Source organism: Anomalospiza imberbis, unplaced genomic scaffold, assembly GCF_031753505.1.
Source record: "Anomalospiza imberbis isolate Cuckoo-Finch-1a 21T00152 unplaced genomic scaffold, ASM3175350v1 scaffold_444, whole genome shotgun sequence".
NCBI lineage: Eukaryota > Metazoa > Chordata > Aves > Passeriformes > Viduidae > Anomalospiza > Anomalospiza imberbis.
In genome coordinates this window covers 26,518-41,182 of record NW_027100054.1, presented here as the reverse complement: position 1 = coordinate 41,182, position 14,665 = coordinate 26,518, and the positions used below count along the sequence as shown (strand labels likewise).

Below are 14,665 nucleotides of genomic sequence, written 5' to 3'. Positions count from 1 at the left end.
GAAAAGGTGAAAATTGGGAAAAAAGTGGAAAAACGGCGGGGGAATGGGGGAAAAGGGTGGAAATGGGGGGAGAAAGGGGGGGAAACGGGGAAAAAAAGGGAAAATCAGAGAAAAGTGGTTGAGAAATGATGGAAAAGGAGGTCAGAGATCAGGGAAAAGTGCTGGGGTTCTTGGGGCTGGGGAATAAATGGGGGGAAAAGGTGAAAATTGGGAAAAATGGGGGAAAAACGAGGGGAAATTGGGGAAAAATGGGGGGAAAATGGGAACCTGGGGTGCCGGTCAAACACGAGGGGCAGGAACTCGTCCCTGCATCCCATATCCAATATTCCCAATCCCAGAAATCCCATAAATCCGTTAAATCCCATATCCGCTATTCCCAATCCCACAAATCCCACAAATCCCATATCCGCTATTCCCAATCCCAGAAATCCCATAAATCCCATATCCATTATTGCCAATCCCATAAATCCCATAAATCCCATATCCACTCTTCCCAATCCCAGAAATCCCAGAAATCCGTTAAATCCCATATCCGCTATTCCCAATCCCAGAAATCCCATAAATCCGTTAAATCCCATATCCACTATTCCCAATCCCCCATAAATCCCACAAATCCCATATCCGCTATTCCCAATCCCAGAAATCCATAAATCCCATATCCATTATTGCCAATCCCATAAATCCCATAAATCCCATATCCACTATTCCCAATCCCAGAAATCCCAGAAATCCGTTAAATCCCATATCCGCTATTCCCAATCCCAGAAATCCCATAAATCCGTTAAATCCCATATCCACTATTCCCAATCCCAGAAATCCCATAAATCCCATATCCGCTATTCCCAATCCCATAAATCCGTTAAATCCCATATCCGCTATTCCCAATCCCAGAAATCCCATAAATCCGTTAAATCCCATATCCACTATTCCCAATCCCACAAATCCCATAAATCCCATATCTATTCCCAATCCCATAAATCCCATATCCACTATTCCCAATCCCAGAAATCCCATAAATCCGTTAAATCCCATATCCACTATTCCCAATCCCAGAAATCCCATAAATCCCATATCCGCTATTCCCAATCCCAGAAATCCGTTAAATCCCATATCCGCTATTCCCAATCCCAGAAATCCCATAAATCCGTTAAATCCCATATCCACTATTCCCAATCCCAGAAATCCCATAAATCCCATATCCGCTATTCCCAATCCCAGAAATCCGTTAAATCCCATATCCGCTATTCCCAATCCCAGAAATCCCATAAATCCGTTAAATCCCATATCCACTATTCCCAATCCCACAAATCCCATAAATCCCATATCTATTCCCAATCCCATAAATCCCATATCCACTATTCCCAATCCCAGAAATCCCATAAATCCGTTAAATCCCATATCCACTATTCCCAATCCCAGAAATCCCATAAATCCCATAAATCCCATATCCAATATTCCCAATCCCAGAAATCCCACAAATCCCACCAACGTTTGGGGTACCTGGGGTGCCGGTCGAACACGAGGGGCAGGAACTCGTCCCTGTATCCCATATCCGCTATTCCCAATCCCACAAATCCCATAAATCCCATATCCACTATTCCCAATCCCACAAATCCCGTAAATCCCATATCCGCTATTCCCAATCCCAGAAATCCCACAAATCCCAGAAATCCCACAAATCCCACCAACGTTTGGGGTACCTGGGGTGCCGGTCGAACATGAGGGGCAGGAACTCATCCCTGTATCCCATATCCGCTATTCCCAATCCCACAAATCCCACAAATCCCATATCCACTATTCCCAATCCCACAAATCCCACAAATCCCAGAAATCCCACAAATCCCACCAACGTTTGGGGTACCTGGGGTGCCGGTCGAACATGAGGGGCAGGAACTCGTCCACCGGGATCATCTTGCCCAGGGGCTCGGCCGCCAGGAGCTTGCGGGCGCCGCGCAGCGACAGCGCGTAGCCCAGGCTCCAGTAGGAGTAGCCCGGCCGCAGCAGCTGCCGCACGCCGGGGACGCCGCGCTCCGAGCGCTCCGGCTCCAGCCGCTTCCGGCCCAGGTAGCTGCCAACAGCGGGGTCAGTGGGGTCAGCAATGGGGTCATCGGGGTCATCGGGGTCATTGGGGTCAGTGAGGTCAATGGGGTCAATGGCGTGATCAGGGTCAATGCGTTCATTGGGGTCAATGGGTTCATCGGGGTCAATGGGTTCATCGGGGTCAATGGGGTCATTGGGGTCATCAGGGTCAATGGGGTCATCAGGGTTAGTGAGGTCAGTGGGATCATTTGGGTCAATGGGGTCAATGCGGTCAATGGAGTCATCGGGGTCAATGGGGTCATTGGGGTCAGTGAGGTCAATGGGGTCACTGGGGTCAGTGGGGTCATTGGGGTCAGTGAGGTCACTGGGGTCAATGGAGTCATTGGGGTCAGTGAGGTCATTGGGGTCAGTGAGGTCAATGGGGTCATCAGGGTCAATGGGGTCATTGGGGTCAGTGAGGTCACTGGGGTCATCAGGGTCAATGGGTCATCGGGGTCAATGGGGTCATCAGGGTCAATGGGGTCAATGGGGTCATTGGGGTCAATGGGATCATTGGGGTCAGTGAGGTCACTGGGGTCAATGGGGTCATCAGGGTCAATGGGGTCATCGGGGTCATCAGGGTCAATGGGATCATTGGTATCAGTGGGGTCACTGGGGTCAATGAGGTCATTGGGGTCAATGGGGTCATTGGGGTCAATGAGGTCATTGGGATCAATGAGGTCATTGGGATCAATGGGGTCATTGGGGTCATTGGGGTCAATGGGGTCAGTGGGATCGGCGAGATGAATGAAATCAATGGGGTCAGTGGGGTCAATGAGGTCAATGGGATGAATGAAATCAATGAGGTCAATGGGATGAAATCAGTGGGGTCAATGGGGTCATTGGGATCAATGGGGTCAATGAGGTCATTGGGGTCAATGGGGTCATTGGGATCAATGGGGTCAATGGGATCATTGGGGTCAGTGGGGTCAGTGGGATCGGCGAGATGAATGAAATCAATGGGGTCAGTGGGGTCAATGAGGTCAATGGGATGAAATCAATGGGGTCAATGAGGTCAATGGGGTCATTGGGATCAATGAGATCACTGGGTTCAACGGGGTCAGTAGGGTCAGCAATGGGGCATCGGGGTCAATGGGGTCAGCAATGGGATTGGGGCCATCAGGATCAATGAGGTCAATGGGGTCAATGGGCTCAATGGGATCGTTGGTATCAATGGGGTCACTGGGGTCAATGAGATCAATGGGATCATCGAGGTGAATGGGACCAATAGGGTCAATGGGATCATTGGTATCAATAGGATCATCGGGATCAATGGGGACGATGGGGTCATCGGGGTCAGTGAGGTCATTGGGGTCAATGGGGTCAATGGGGTCATTGGGGTCAATGGGGTCAATGGGGTCATTGGGGTCAATGGGGTCAATGGGGTCATTGGGGTCAATGGGGTCAATGGGATCCAAGAGGCCTCAGGAAATGAGGAGCAGTGGGATGAGGATGATGAGGATAATGAGAGGATGAAGGCTCACACGAGGTCCCAGGGGACTGGGATGAGTTTTGGGATGAGGATGAGGATGAGGACGAAGGCTCACACGAGGTCCCAGGGGACTGGGATGAGTTTTGGGATGAGGATGAGGACGAAGGCTCACACGAGGTCCAAGGGGACTGGGATGAGTTTTGGGATGAGGATGAGGATGAGGACGAAGGCTCACACGAGGTCCCAGGGGAGTGGGATGAGTTTTGGGATGAGGATGAGGATGAGGAGGATGGGATGAAGGCTCACATGAGGTCCCAGTCGATGGCCGCCTCCTCCAGCTGCTCCATCAGCTCTTCCAGGCGGCTGCGGAAGAAAACCTCGAAGCGCAGATCGTCCTCGAACACCAGCGAGCGCTGCAGGCCCCGCGCCGAAATCTGGGAATGACCGGAGTGCCGGGAATGCCGGGATTTGGGACGGACCCCGGGAATGCCGGGGATTTCGGGATTTGGGATGGAAACCGGGAATGCCGGGATTTGGGATGGAAACTGGGAATGCCAGGAATTGGGACGGACCCCGGGAATGCCGGGAATGCTGGGATTTGGGACGGACCCCGGGAATGCCGGGGATTCCGGGATTTGGGACGGAAACCGGGAATGCCGGGAATGCTGGGATTTGGGACGGACCCCGGGAATGCCGGGAATGCTGGGATTTGGGACGGACCCCGGGAATGCTGGGGATTTCGGGATTTGGGATGGAAACCGGGAATGCCGGGAATGCCGGGATTTGGGATGGAAACTGGGAATGGGGTCATTGGGGTCAATGGGACCAATGTGGTCAATGGGATCAGTGGGATCACTGGGATCATTGGAATCACTGGGATTTGGATCATTACAGACCCCCCCAGATTGCCATCCCAAATTCCCGAATTCCCGAATTTCCCTTCCTCACTTCCTGCCAGACCCAGAAGTGCCTGAGGTAGCAGCAGCTCCTTTGGAATTCCCAGGATCTCCCCAAATCCCCTGGACCCTCTGGATCCTTCCAGACCCCCCAGATTCCAGAATTCCCACCCCAAATTCCCGAATTTCCGGCTGCTCACCTCCTGCCAGACCCGGAAGTGGCTGAGGAAGCAGCCGACCTCGCCGCGGGTCAGGGGTCTCCCGTGGAAGGGATCCCGATATCCCGGCAGCATCCGCACCCCCAGCGCCTCCACCTGGCTGCTGTTCAGGGCCCTGCGGAGCCAGGAACGTTCCAGAAGGGAATTCTGGCGGGATTCGGGGGCAATCCCGGGAATTCCCCACCCCTCCCGGGGCTCACCGGCCGTCCACGGCCTCCACCAGTTTGGGGGAGATTCCCAGTTCCTGCAGCGTGCGGAGCATCCGCGCCCGGCGGTCCGAGCGGCGCCGCAGGTTGATCAGGAACACCTGGGAACGGGGAAAATCCAGGGGAAGCGGGGAAATCTGGGGGGATTCACCCGAAATCCAGGGGGAAATGGGGAAATTCACCCTGAAATTCAGGGAAAATGGGGAAATCTGGGGGGATTAATCCAAAATCCAGGGGGAAAGGGGGAAATTCACCCTGAAATTCAGGGAAAATGGGGAAATCTGGGGGGATTCACCCAAAATCCAGGGGGAAATGGGGAAATTCACCCTGAAATTCAGGGAAAATGGGGAAATCTGGGGGGATTCACCCAAAATCCAGGGGGAAATGGGGAAATTCACCCTGAAATTCAGGGAAAATGGGGAAATCTGGGGGGATTCACCCGAAATCCAGGGGGAAATGGGGAAATTCACCCTGAAATTCAGGGAAAATGGGGAAATCTGGGGGGATTCACCCAAAATCCAGGGGGAAATGGGGAAATCTGGGGGGATTCACCCAAAATCCAGGGGGAAATGGGGAAATTCACCCCAAAATCCAGATTAAAATGGGATAATCTGCCCCAAATCCAGGGGGATCCAGATGGGAACAAGAAACTCCCCGTGAAATCCAGAGGAAAAGGTGAAAGACCACCCAAAAGGGCAGAAAATCACCCAAAAGCCAGGGAAAAAGTGGGAAAAGAAACCAAAAATCTAAAAAAAAAGGACATGAATAACAGAAAATCCAAAGGAAAAAGGAGGGAAACAACCCAAAATCCAGAGAAAAAAGAGAAAATTATTAAAAACCCAGAAATAAAGGAGGAAAACCACCCAAAATACAGAAAAAAATGGAGGAAACGACCTAAAATCCCAAGGAAAAAAATGGAAAATGATGCAAAATCTCAAAGAAAAGGTGGGGAAAGGCCGGAAATCCCGAGGGGGAGGCCGGAATTCCGAGGGAGGGGCTCCCACCTCGTCAAATCCCAGCTTGTCCAGGACCTTGGGAGGGACCCACACGTGGGGGGAGGGCTCGGCCGGAGGGAGCTTCACTGCGGGAACGGGAGAATCCCGTGGGAACGAGCCCCAAATCCCATGGGAATGGGCCCCAAATCCCATGGGAACAAACCTTAAATCCCATGGGAATGGGCCCTAAATCCCATGGGAACGGGCCCTAAATCCCATGGGAACGGGCCCCAAATCCCATGGGAATGGGCCCTAAATCCCATGGGAACAGGCCCTAAATCCCATGGGAATGGGCCCCAAATCCCATGGGAATGGGTCCTAAATCCCATGGGAACGGGCCCTAAATCCCATGGGAAAGGGTCCCAAATCCCATGGGAACGGGCCCTAAATCCCATGGGAACGAGCCCTAAATCCCATGGGAATGGGTCCTAAATCCCATGGGAATGGGTCCCAAATCCCATGGGAACGGGCCCCAAATCCCATGGGAACGGGCCCCAAATCCCATGGGAATGGGCCCTAAATCCCATGGGAACGGGCCCCAAATCCCATGGGAACGGGCCCCAAATCCCATGGGAATGGGCCCTAAATCCCATGGGAATGGGTCCTAAATCCCATGGGAATGGGTCCTAAATCCCATGGGAATGGGCCCTAAATCCCATGGGAATGGGCCCTAAATCCCATGGGAACGGGCCCTAAATCCCATGGGAATGGGTCCTAAATCCCATGGGAATGGGCCCTAAATCCCATGGGAATGGGCCCTAAATCCCATGGGAACGGGCCCCAAATCCCCTTGGAACGGGCTCTAAATCCCATGGGAATGGGCCCTAAATCCCATGGGAACGATCCCTAAATCCCATGGGAATGGGCCCTAAATCCTATGGGAATGGGCCCCAAATCCCATTGGAACAGCCCCTAAATCCCTTGGGAATGGGCCCTAAATCCCATGGGAATGGGCCCCAAATCCCATGGGAATGGGTCCCAAATCCCATGGGAATGGGCCCTAAATCCCATGGGAACAAACCTTAAATCCCATGGGAATGGGCCCTGAATCCCATTGGAATGGGCTCTAAATCCCATGGGAACGGGCCCTAAATCCCATGGGAACAGGCCCTAAATCCCATGGGAATGGGCCCTAAATCCCATGGGAATGGGCCCTAAATCCCATGGGAATGAGCCCCAAATCCCATGGGAACGAGCCCTAAATCCCATGGGAATGAGCCCTAAATCCCATGGGAACGGGCCCCAAATCCCCTTGGAACGGGCTCTAAATCCCATGGGAATGGGCCCTAAATCCCATGGGAACGATCCCTAAATCTAATGGGAATGGGCCCTAAATCCCATGGGAACGGGCCCTAAATCCCATGGGAATGGGCCCCAAATCCCATGGGAATGGGCCCTAAATCCCATGGGAACAAACTTTAAATCCCATGGGAATGGGCCCTGAATCCCATTGGAATGGGCTCTAAATCCCATGGGAACGGGCCCTAAATCCCATGGGAACAGGCCCTAAATCCCATGGGAATGGGCCCTAAATCCCATGGGAATGGGCCCTAAATCCCATGGGAACAAGCCCCAAATCCCATGGGAACAAACCTTAAATCCCATGGGAATGGGCCCTAAATCCCGTGGGAATGGGCCCCAAATCCCTCCCACAATCCCAAGGCCCGGGATTCTTTGGAATAATCCCAAATCCCCAGATCCTTTGGGATCCTTTGGGATCCTTCCCTCCCCCACAATCCCAAGGCCCTGGATCCCTTGGGCCGACCCCGAGGCCCCGGATCCCTCGGGATCCCTCGGGATCTCACCCATGATCTCCAGCTGGACGTGCAGGAAGTTCTCGGCCTCGTCCCGCAGGGAGCTCTGGGAGCGCAGCGGCACCGGCAGGAACCCAAACTGCTCCCGGTTGGTCACGAACATCTGCACCCCTGGAACGGGATCGGGAACGCTGGGATCGGGATCAGGGACAACGGGATCGGGATTGGGATTGGGATCAGGGATGGGATCAGGGATAACGGGATCGGAGCAGCACCGGCAGGAACCCAAACTGCTCCCGGTTGGTCACGAACATCTGCACCCCTGGAACGGGATCGGGAACGCTGGGATTGGGAACGAGATCAGGGATCAGGGACAATGGGATCGGGAATGGGATTGGGATCAGGGATGGGATCAGGGATAACGGGATCGGAGCAGCACCGGCAGGAACCCAAACTGCTCCCCATTGGTCACGAACATCTGCACCCCTGGAACGGGATCGGGAACAGGATCAGGAACGGGATCAGGGACAACGGGATCGGGAATGGGATTGGGATCAGGGTTGGATCAGGGATAATGGGGTTGGGATCGGGAATGGGATCAGGGAGGGGAGCAGCACCGGCAGGAACCCGAACTGCTCCCGGGTGGTCACGAACATCTGCACCCCTGGAATGTTGGGAATGTTGGGATCGGGAATGGGGGCAGAGCGGGATCAGGGTGGGGGAGTCACTCCCACGTTGGGATCACCCAAAGTCGATCTCAAATCCCACCCAGTTCCAATCCCAACTCAACCCAACCAATCCCAACCCAACTCAACCCAACCCAACCCAACTCAACCCAACCAAACCCAACCAATCCCAACTCAACCCATCCCAACTCAACCCAACCCAACTCAACCAAACCCAACCCAACCCAACTCAACCCAACCCAACTCAACCAAACCCAACCCAACCCAACTCAACCCAACCCAACCCAACTCAACCCAACCAAACCCAACCAATCCCAACTCAACCCATCCCAACTCAACCCAACCCAACTCAACCAAACCCAACCCAACCCAACTCAACCCAACCCAACCCAACTCAACCCAACCAAACCCAACCAATCCCAACTCAACCCAACCCAACCCAACCCAACCCATCCAAACCCAACCAAACCCAGCCCAACCCAACCAAACCCAACCCAATCCAACCCAACCCCAACGATCCCGTGTTGCCGCGCACCGGCGTGCCGGCAGGCGGCGGCAAAGACGATGATGTCGTCGAAGGCGCCGCTGTAGCCGGGCGGCGGCGGGTGGAAGGCCAGGCTCCGCGAGCGCTCGCGGCGCAGGTCCAGCAGGAACGTGGAGTGAACCATCGGCACCGCGAAGCAGCCCCGGCGCTCCCGGCGCCGGATCGGCAGGTAGGCGGGGGTGCGGCGGTAATAGCCCTGGGAACGGGGAGTGGCTACTGGGAATGGGGGAGTGGCCACTGGGAATGGGGAGTGACCACTGGGAATGGGAAGTGACCACTGGGAATGGCCACTGGGAAAGGGGGAGCGACCACTGGGAATGGGGGAGTGGGCACTGGGAATGGGGAGTGGCCACTGGGAATGGGGGAGTGGCCGCTGGGAATGGGGAGCGACCACTGGGAATGGGGAGCGACCACTGGGAATGGGGTAATGGCCACTGGGAATGGGGAGTGACCACTGGGAATGGGGGAGTGACTACTGGGAATAGCCACTGGGAAAGGGGGAGTGGGCACTGGGAATGGAGGAATGGCCACTGGGAATGGGGAGTGACCACTGGGAATGGAAGTGACCACTGGGAATGGCAACTGGGAAAGGGGGAGCAACCACTGGGAATGGGGGAGTGGGCACTGGGAATGGGGAGTGACCACTGGAATGGAGGAATGGCCACTGGGAATGGGGGAATGGCCACTGGGAATAGCCACTGGGAATGGGGAAGTGGCCACTGGGAATGGGGAGTGACCACTGGGAATGGGGGAATGGCCACTGGGAATAGGAAGTGACCACTGGGAATGACCTCTGGGAATGCAGGAATGACCACACCCTCACCTGTCCCTGCCCTCACCTGGCCCCACCCTCACCTGTGCCACACCCTCACCTGGCCCCACCCTCACCGGGCCCCGCCCTCACCGGGCCCTGCCCTCACCTGGGGGGTGATGCCGCACCAGAAGTTGGAGTAGGCCGCGCGCGAGTCGAGCATCGGCGCCACCACGGTTCTGTTCTCGGCCACCAGCACGGCCAGCGTGTCGGGGTTCACCAGGACATTGTCCGCGTCCAGGAACTGGGGACAGGCACACACCTGGGTCACACCTGGGTCACACCTGAGACACCTGTGTCACACCTGGGTCACCTGTGTCACACCTGGGACACCTGGGACACCCCCAGCGTGTCGGGGTTCACCAGGACATTGTCCGCGTCCAGGAACTGGGGACAGGCACACACCTGGGTCACACCTGGGGCACACCTGGGGCACACCTGAGACACCTGGGGACACCTGTGTCACACCTAGGGCACACCTGGGGACACCTGGGTCACCTGTGTCACACCTGAGACACCTGGGTCACACCTGGGTCACCTGGGACACACCTGAGACACCTGGGTCACACCTGTGTCACACCTGGGTCACACCTGGGTCACCTGTGTCACACCTAGGGCACACCTGGGGACACCTGGGTCACCTGTGTCACACCTGGGTCACCCCCAGTGTGTTGGGGTTCACCAGGACATTGTCTGCATCCAGGAACTGGGGACAGGCACACACCTGGGTCACACCTGGGGCACACCTGGGACACCTGGGGACACCTGTGTCACACCTAGGGCACACCTGGGGACACCTGGGTCACGTGTGTCACACCTGGGACACCCCCAGTGTGTTGGGGTTCACCTGGACACTGTCTGCATCCAGGAACTGGGGACAGGCACACACCTGGGGCACACCTGAGACACCTGGGGCACACCTGTGTCACACCTAGGGCACACCTGGGTCACCTGGGACACACCTGTGTCACACCTGAGACACCTGGGTCACACCTGGGTGACCTGGGACACACCTGAGACACCTGGGTCACACCTGGGGACACACCTAGGGCACTCCTGGGTCACTCCTGTGTCACCTGGGACACACCTGAGACACACATAGGTCACACCTGGGCCACACCTCTGTCACCTGGGGCACACCTGGGGCACACCTGAGACATCCCAGGGACCCCTCCCCAAATTCAGGACCCCCCCCCCAAATCAGACACAGCCACACCCATCCCTGGGTGCCCCCAGTGTCCCCCACCCAGGGCTGGCTTTGCCCCCTCTGCGGGGGGCTCTAATCCCCACCGCGGGGCTCAGGGACCCTCGGGGACCCCCTGGGGACCCCTCCCCGAATTGGGGACCCCTCCCCGAATTGGGGACCCCTCCCCGAATTGGGGTCCCCCCGTACCAGCAGGTAATCGGCCCACATGGCCCGGGCGGCCTCCAGGGCCTCCTGGCGCAGCCTCATCACGTGCTCGTAGCGGGCAGGGCTCCAGTGCTTGGGCCCCTCCTCGTCGGGGAACGACCTGGGGGGCACCGGGGGGCACCTCAGACACCCCAAATTCTGGGGAGACCCCCCCAAAATCCTAGGGAGCCCCCCCAAAATCTGGGGACCTACAGGGACCCTCAAAAGCTGGGGACAGGCCCAAAGTCTGGGGACTCCTCCCCCCAAATTCGGGTCCCTCCTCGTTGGGGAGCGACCTGGGGGGGCACCGGGGGGCACCTCAGACACCCCAAATTCTGGGGAGACCCCCCCCAAAATCTGGGGACCCACAGGGACCCTCAAAAGCTGGGGACAGGCCCAAAGTCTGGGGACTCCTCCCCCCAAATTCGGGTCCCTCCTCGTCGGGGAACGACCTGGGGGGCACCGGGGGGGGCACCTCAGACACCCCAAATTCTGGGGAGACCCTCCCCCAAAATCCTAGGGAGCCCCCCCAAAATCTGGGGACCCACAGGGACCCTCAAAAGCTGGGGACAGGCCCAAAGTCTGGGGACTCCTCCCCCCAAATTCGGGTCCCTCCTCGTTGGGGAACGACCTGGGGGGCACCTGAGACACCCCAAATTCCGGGGAGACCCCCCTGAAATCCTAGGGAGCCCCCCCAAAATCTGGGGACCCACAGGGACCCTCAAAAGCTGGGAAATCCCCAAAATTTGGGTCCCTCCTCATTGGGGAATGACCTGGGGAGCACCAGGGGGGGCTACCTGAGACACCCCCAATTCCAGGGAGACCCCCCCCAAAATCCTAGGTAGCTCTCCAAAATCTGGGGACCCACAGGGACCCTCAAAACCTGGGGACTCCTCACTGGGGAAGGACCTGGGGGGCATCAGGGGCACCTGAGACCCCCTGGGACACCCCCAAATTCTTGGGAGATCCCAAAACACCGCCAGGACACCCCAAAATTCGTTCTGAGACCCCCAGACCCCCAAAACACACCCCAGGATCCCTCCTGGTGCCTCCCCTCCCGAAAGTGACCAAGCCCCCAACGCAAGGGGACCCCCAGGACCCCTCCAAACATCCCCAGGAACCCCCAAATTTCTCCTGAGCCCCCCCCCCAAAACCCCAAGGTCCCCTCAAATCCCCCAAACTCCCCCCCGAACCCCCCCTCAAGCCCCTGCCCAGAATGACCAATCCCCCCCAAAAACCCCCAAATTCCTCCTTGAACACCCCCAGACCCCCCCAAAATCCAGCAGGAACCCCAAAAACGTGTCTGTGCCCCCCAGAAACGTGTCGGAGCTCGCCAAAATGCGTCCGAGGACCCCAGACCCACGTGGGCTCCTCCTGGTGCCTCCAGAGCACGCGGTGGTAGCGGCCCCGCACGCGGCCCAGCCACTCGGCCAGCAGCGCCGAGGTGTTGTCCACGCTGTGGTCAGCGGCCACCCTGAGGGGACACGGGGACACCCGGGTGTCACTCGGGGTCACACGGGGTCACTCGGGGTTACTCGGGGTCACAGCAGTGACACAGAGTCACACACGGGGACAGTGTCACACACAGGGTCAGTGTCACACACAGACCCAGGAGTGTCCACGCTGTGGTCAGCGGCCACCCTGAGGGGACACGGGGACACCTGGGTGTCACACGGGGTCACTCAGGGTCACACGGGGTCACTCGGGGTCACACGGGGTCACAGCAGTGAAACAGTGTCACACACATGGGGACAGTGTCACACACAGACCCAGGAGTGTCCACGCTGTGGTCATCGGCCACCCTGAGGGGACACGGGGACACCCCGGTGTCACTCGGGGGTCACATGGGGTCACACAGGGTGACTCGGGGTCACAGCAGTGACACAGTGTCACACAAAGGGTCAGTGTCACACACAGACCCAGAGGTGTCCACGCTGTGGTCAGCGGCCACCCTGAGGGGACACGGGGACACCCGGGTGTCACTCGGGGTCACACGGGGTCACACGGGGTCACACTGGGTCACTTGGGGTCACAGCAGTGACACAGTGTCACACACGGGGACAGTGTCACACACACAGGACAGTGTCACACACAGACCCAGGGGTGTCCATGCTGTGGTCAGCGGCCACCCTGAGGGGACACGGGGACACCCGGGTGTCACTCGGGGTCACACGGGGTCACACGGGGTCACACTGGGTCACTTGGGGTCACAGCAGTGACACAGTGTCACACACGGGGACAGTGTCACACACACAGGACAGTGTCACACACAGACCCAGGGGTGTCCATGCTGTGGTCAGCGGCCACCCTGAGGGGACACGGGGACACCCGGGTGTCACACGGGGTCACACGGGGTCACTCGGGGTCACAGCAGTGACACAGTGTCAGACACGGGGACAGTGTCACACACAGACCCAGGAGTGTCCACGCTGTGGTCAGCGGCCACCCTGAGGGGACACGGGGACACCCGGGTGTCACACGGGGTTACTCAGGGTCACACGGGGTCACTCGGGGTCACTCGGGGTCACAGCAGTGACACAGTGTCACACACACGGGGACAGTGTCACACACACGGGGACAGTGTCACACACAGGACGGTGTCACACAGGGAGCCCCTCCCTGAGTGTTCCCCACACTCCCCTCACTCACACAGGTCCCCACAATGTCCCCAGTGTCCCCAGTGACCCCAATGTCCCCAGTGCCCCCAGTGTCCCCAGTGTCCCCAGTGACCCCAATGTCCCCAGTGTCCCCAATGTCCCCAGTGTCCCCAGTGTCCACCAGTGTCCCCAATGTCCCCAGTGTCCCCAATGTCCACCAGTGTCCCCAATGTCCCCAATGTCCACCAGTGTCCCCAGTGTCCCCAGTGACCCCAATGTCCCCAGTGACCCCAGTGTCCCCAGTGTCCACCAATGTCCCCAATGTCCCCAGTGTCCCCACGCCCCCCAATGTCCCCAAACCCCCCAATGTCCCCAGTGTCCCCACACCCTCCAATGTCCCCAGTGTCCCCACGCCCCCCAATGTCCCCAAGCCCCCCAATGTCCCCAGTGTCCCCACGCCCCCCAATGTCCCCAGTGTCCCCAAGCCCCCCATTGTCCCCAGTATCCCCAGTACCCCCCAGTGTCCCCACGTCCCCCAATGTCCCCAGTGTCCCCAAGCCCCCCAATGTCCCCAGTGTCCCCACGCCCCCCCAATGTCCCCAAGCCCCCCAATGTCCCCAGTGTCCCCACGCCCCCCAGTGTCCCCAGTCCCACCAGAGCGCCATCCTATCCTTGGGGTGCCGCAGCCTCTCGAGCCCGCCCAGCACCAGCGGCAGCGCGTGGGCCGCGTTCCGCGCCAGCAGCGCCACGGCCACGCGCGGCGGCCGCACCGGCGACTCCGGGTTCCAGCGCTCCTCGGGGAAATACGCGGCGGCCGGGCCGGGCCCGAGCCCCGCGCGGAGCCGCCCGGAGAAGCCGCCCGGGCCCCGGCCCGGCCCCGCCAGCAGCAGCAGCAGCAGCGGCAGCAGCAGCGGCCACGGCCGCGCCGCCATCTTGGGCCGCCCTCACGGCAGGCCACGCCCTTCTCCCTCAGGCGCCTCACGCTGGGCACGCCCCCGCGCGCGCTGATTGGTCAATCCGCGATGTGACCACGCCCATGATGGCCATATATGGGGGC

The 14,665-nt window shown here is 58.3% G+C and overlaps 1 protein-coding gene across 1 annotated transcript; it reads right to left on the bottom strand.

Moving 5' to 3' along the window:
* Positions 1–1,779: 1,779 nt before the first annotated feature.
* Positions 1,780–14,574, bottom strand: LOC137466826 (procollagen galactosyltransferase 1-like). The gene is made up of 11 exons (XM_068178476.1): positions 14,263–14,574; positions 12,375–12,485; positions 11,015–11,132; positions 9,731–9,865; positions 8,802–9,006; positions 7,632–7,751; positions 5,836–5,912; positions 4,826–4,932; positions 4,608–4,740; positions 3,818–3,945; positions 1,780–2,068 (listed from the first exon to the last, which is right to left on the bottom strand). The coding sequence occupies exons 1-11, from the start codon at positions 14,538–14,540 to the stop codon at positions 1,795–1,797; spliced, it is 1,686 nt and encodes a 561-aa protein (XP_068034577.1). The 5' UTR covers positions 14,541–14,574; the 3' UTR covers positions 1,780–1,794.
* Positions 14,575–14,665: the final 91 nt, after the last annotated feature.

What these genes read in the sequence shown, in the direction of transcription:
- LOC137466826 (XM_068178476.1), bottom strand. Translation starts at nt 14,540, where the DNA reads ATGGCGGCGCGGCCGTGGCCGCTGCTGCTGCCGCTGCTGCTGCTGCTG. An exon ending in CGCCGCCTGCCGGCACGCCG is followed by an intron (nt 7,752 to 8,801) that starts GTGCGCGGCAAC and finishes ATCCCGTTCCAG; the next exon opens with GGGTGCAGATGTTCGTGACC. An exon ending in CGTCCAGCTGGAGATCATGG is followed by an intron (nt 5,913 to 7,631) that starts GTGAGATCCCGA and finishes CCGTTCCCGCAG; the next exon opens with TGAAGCTCCCTCCGGCCGAG.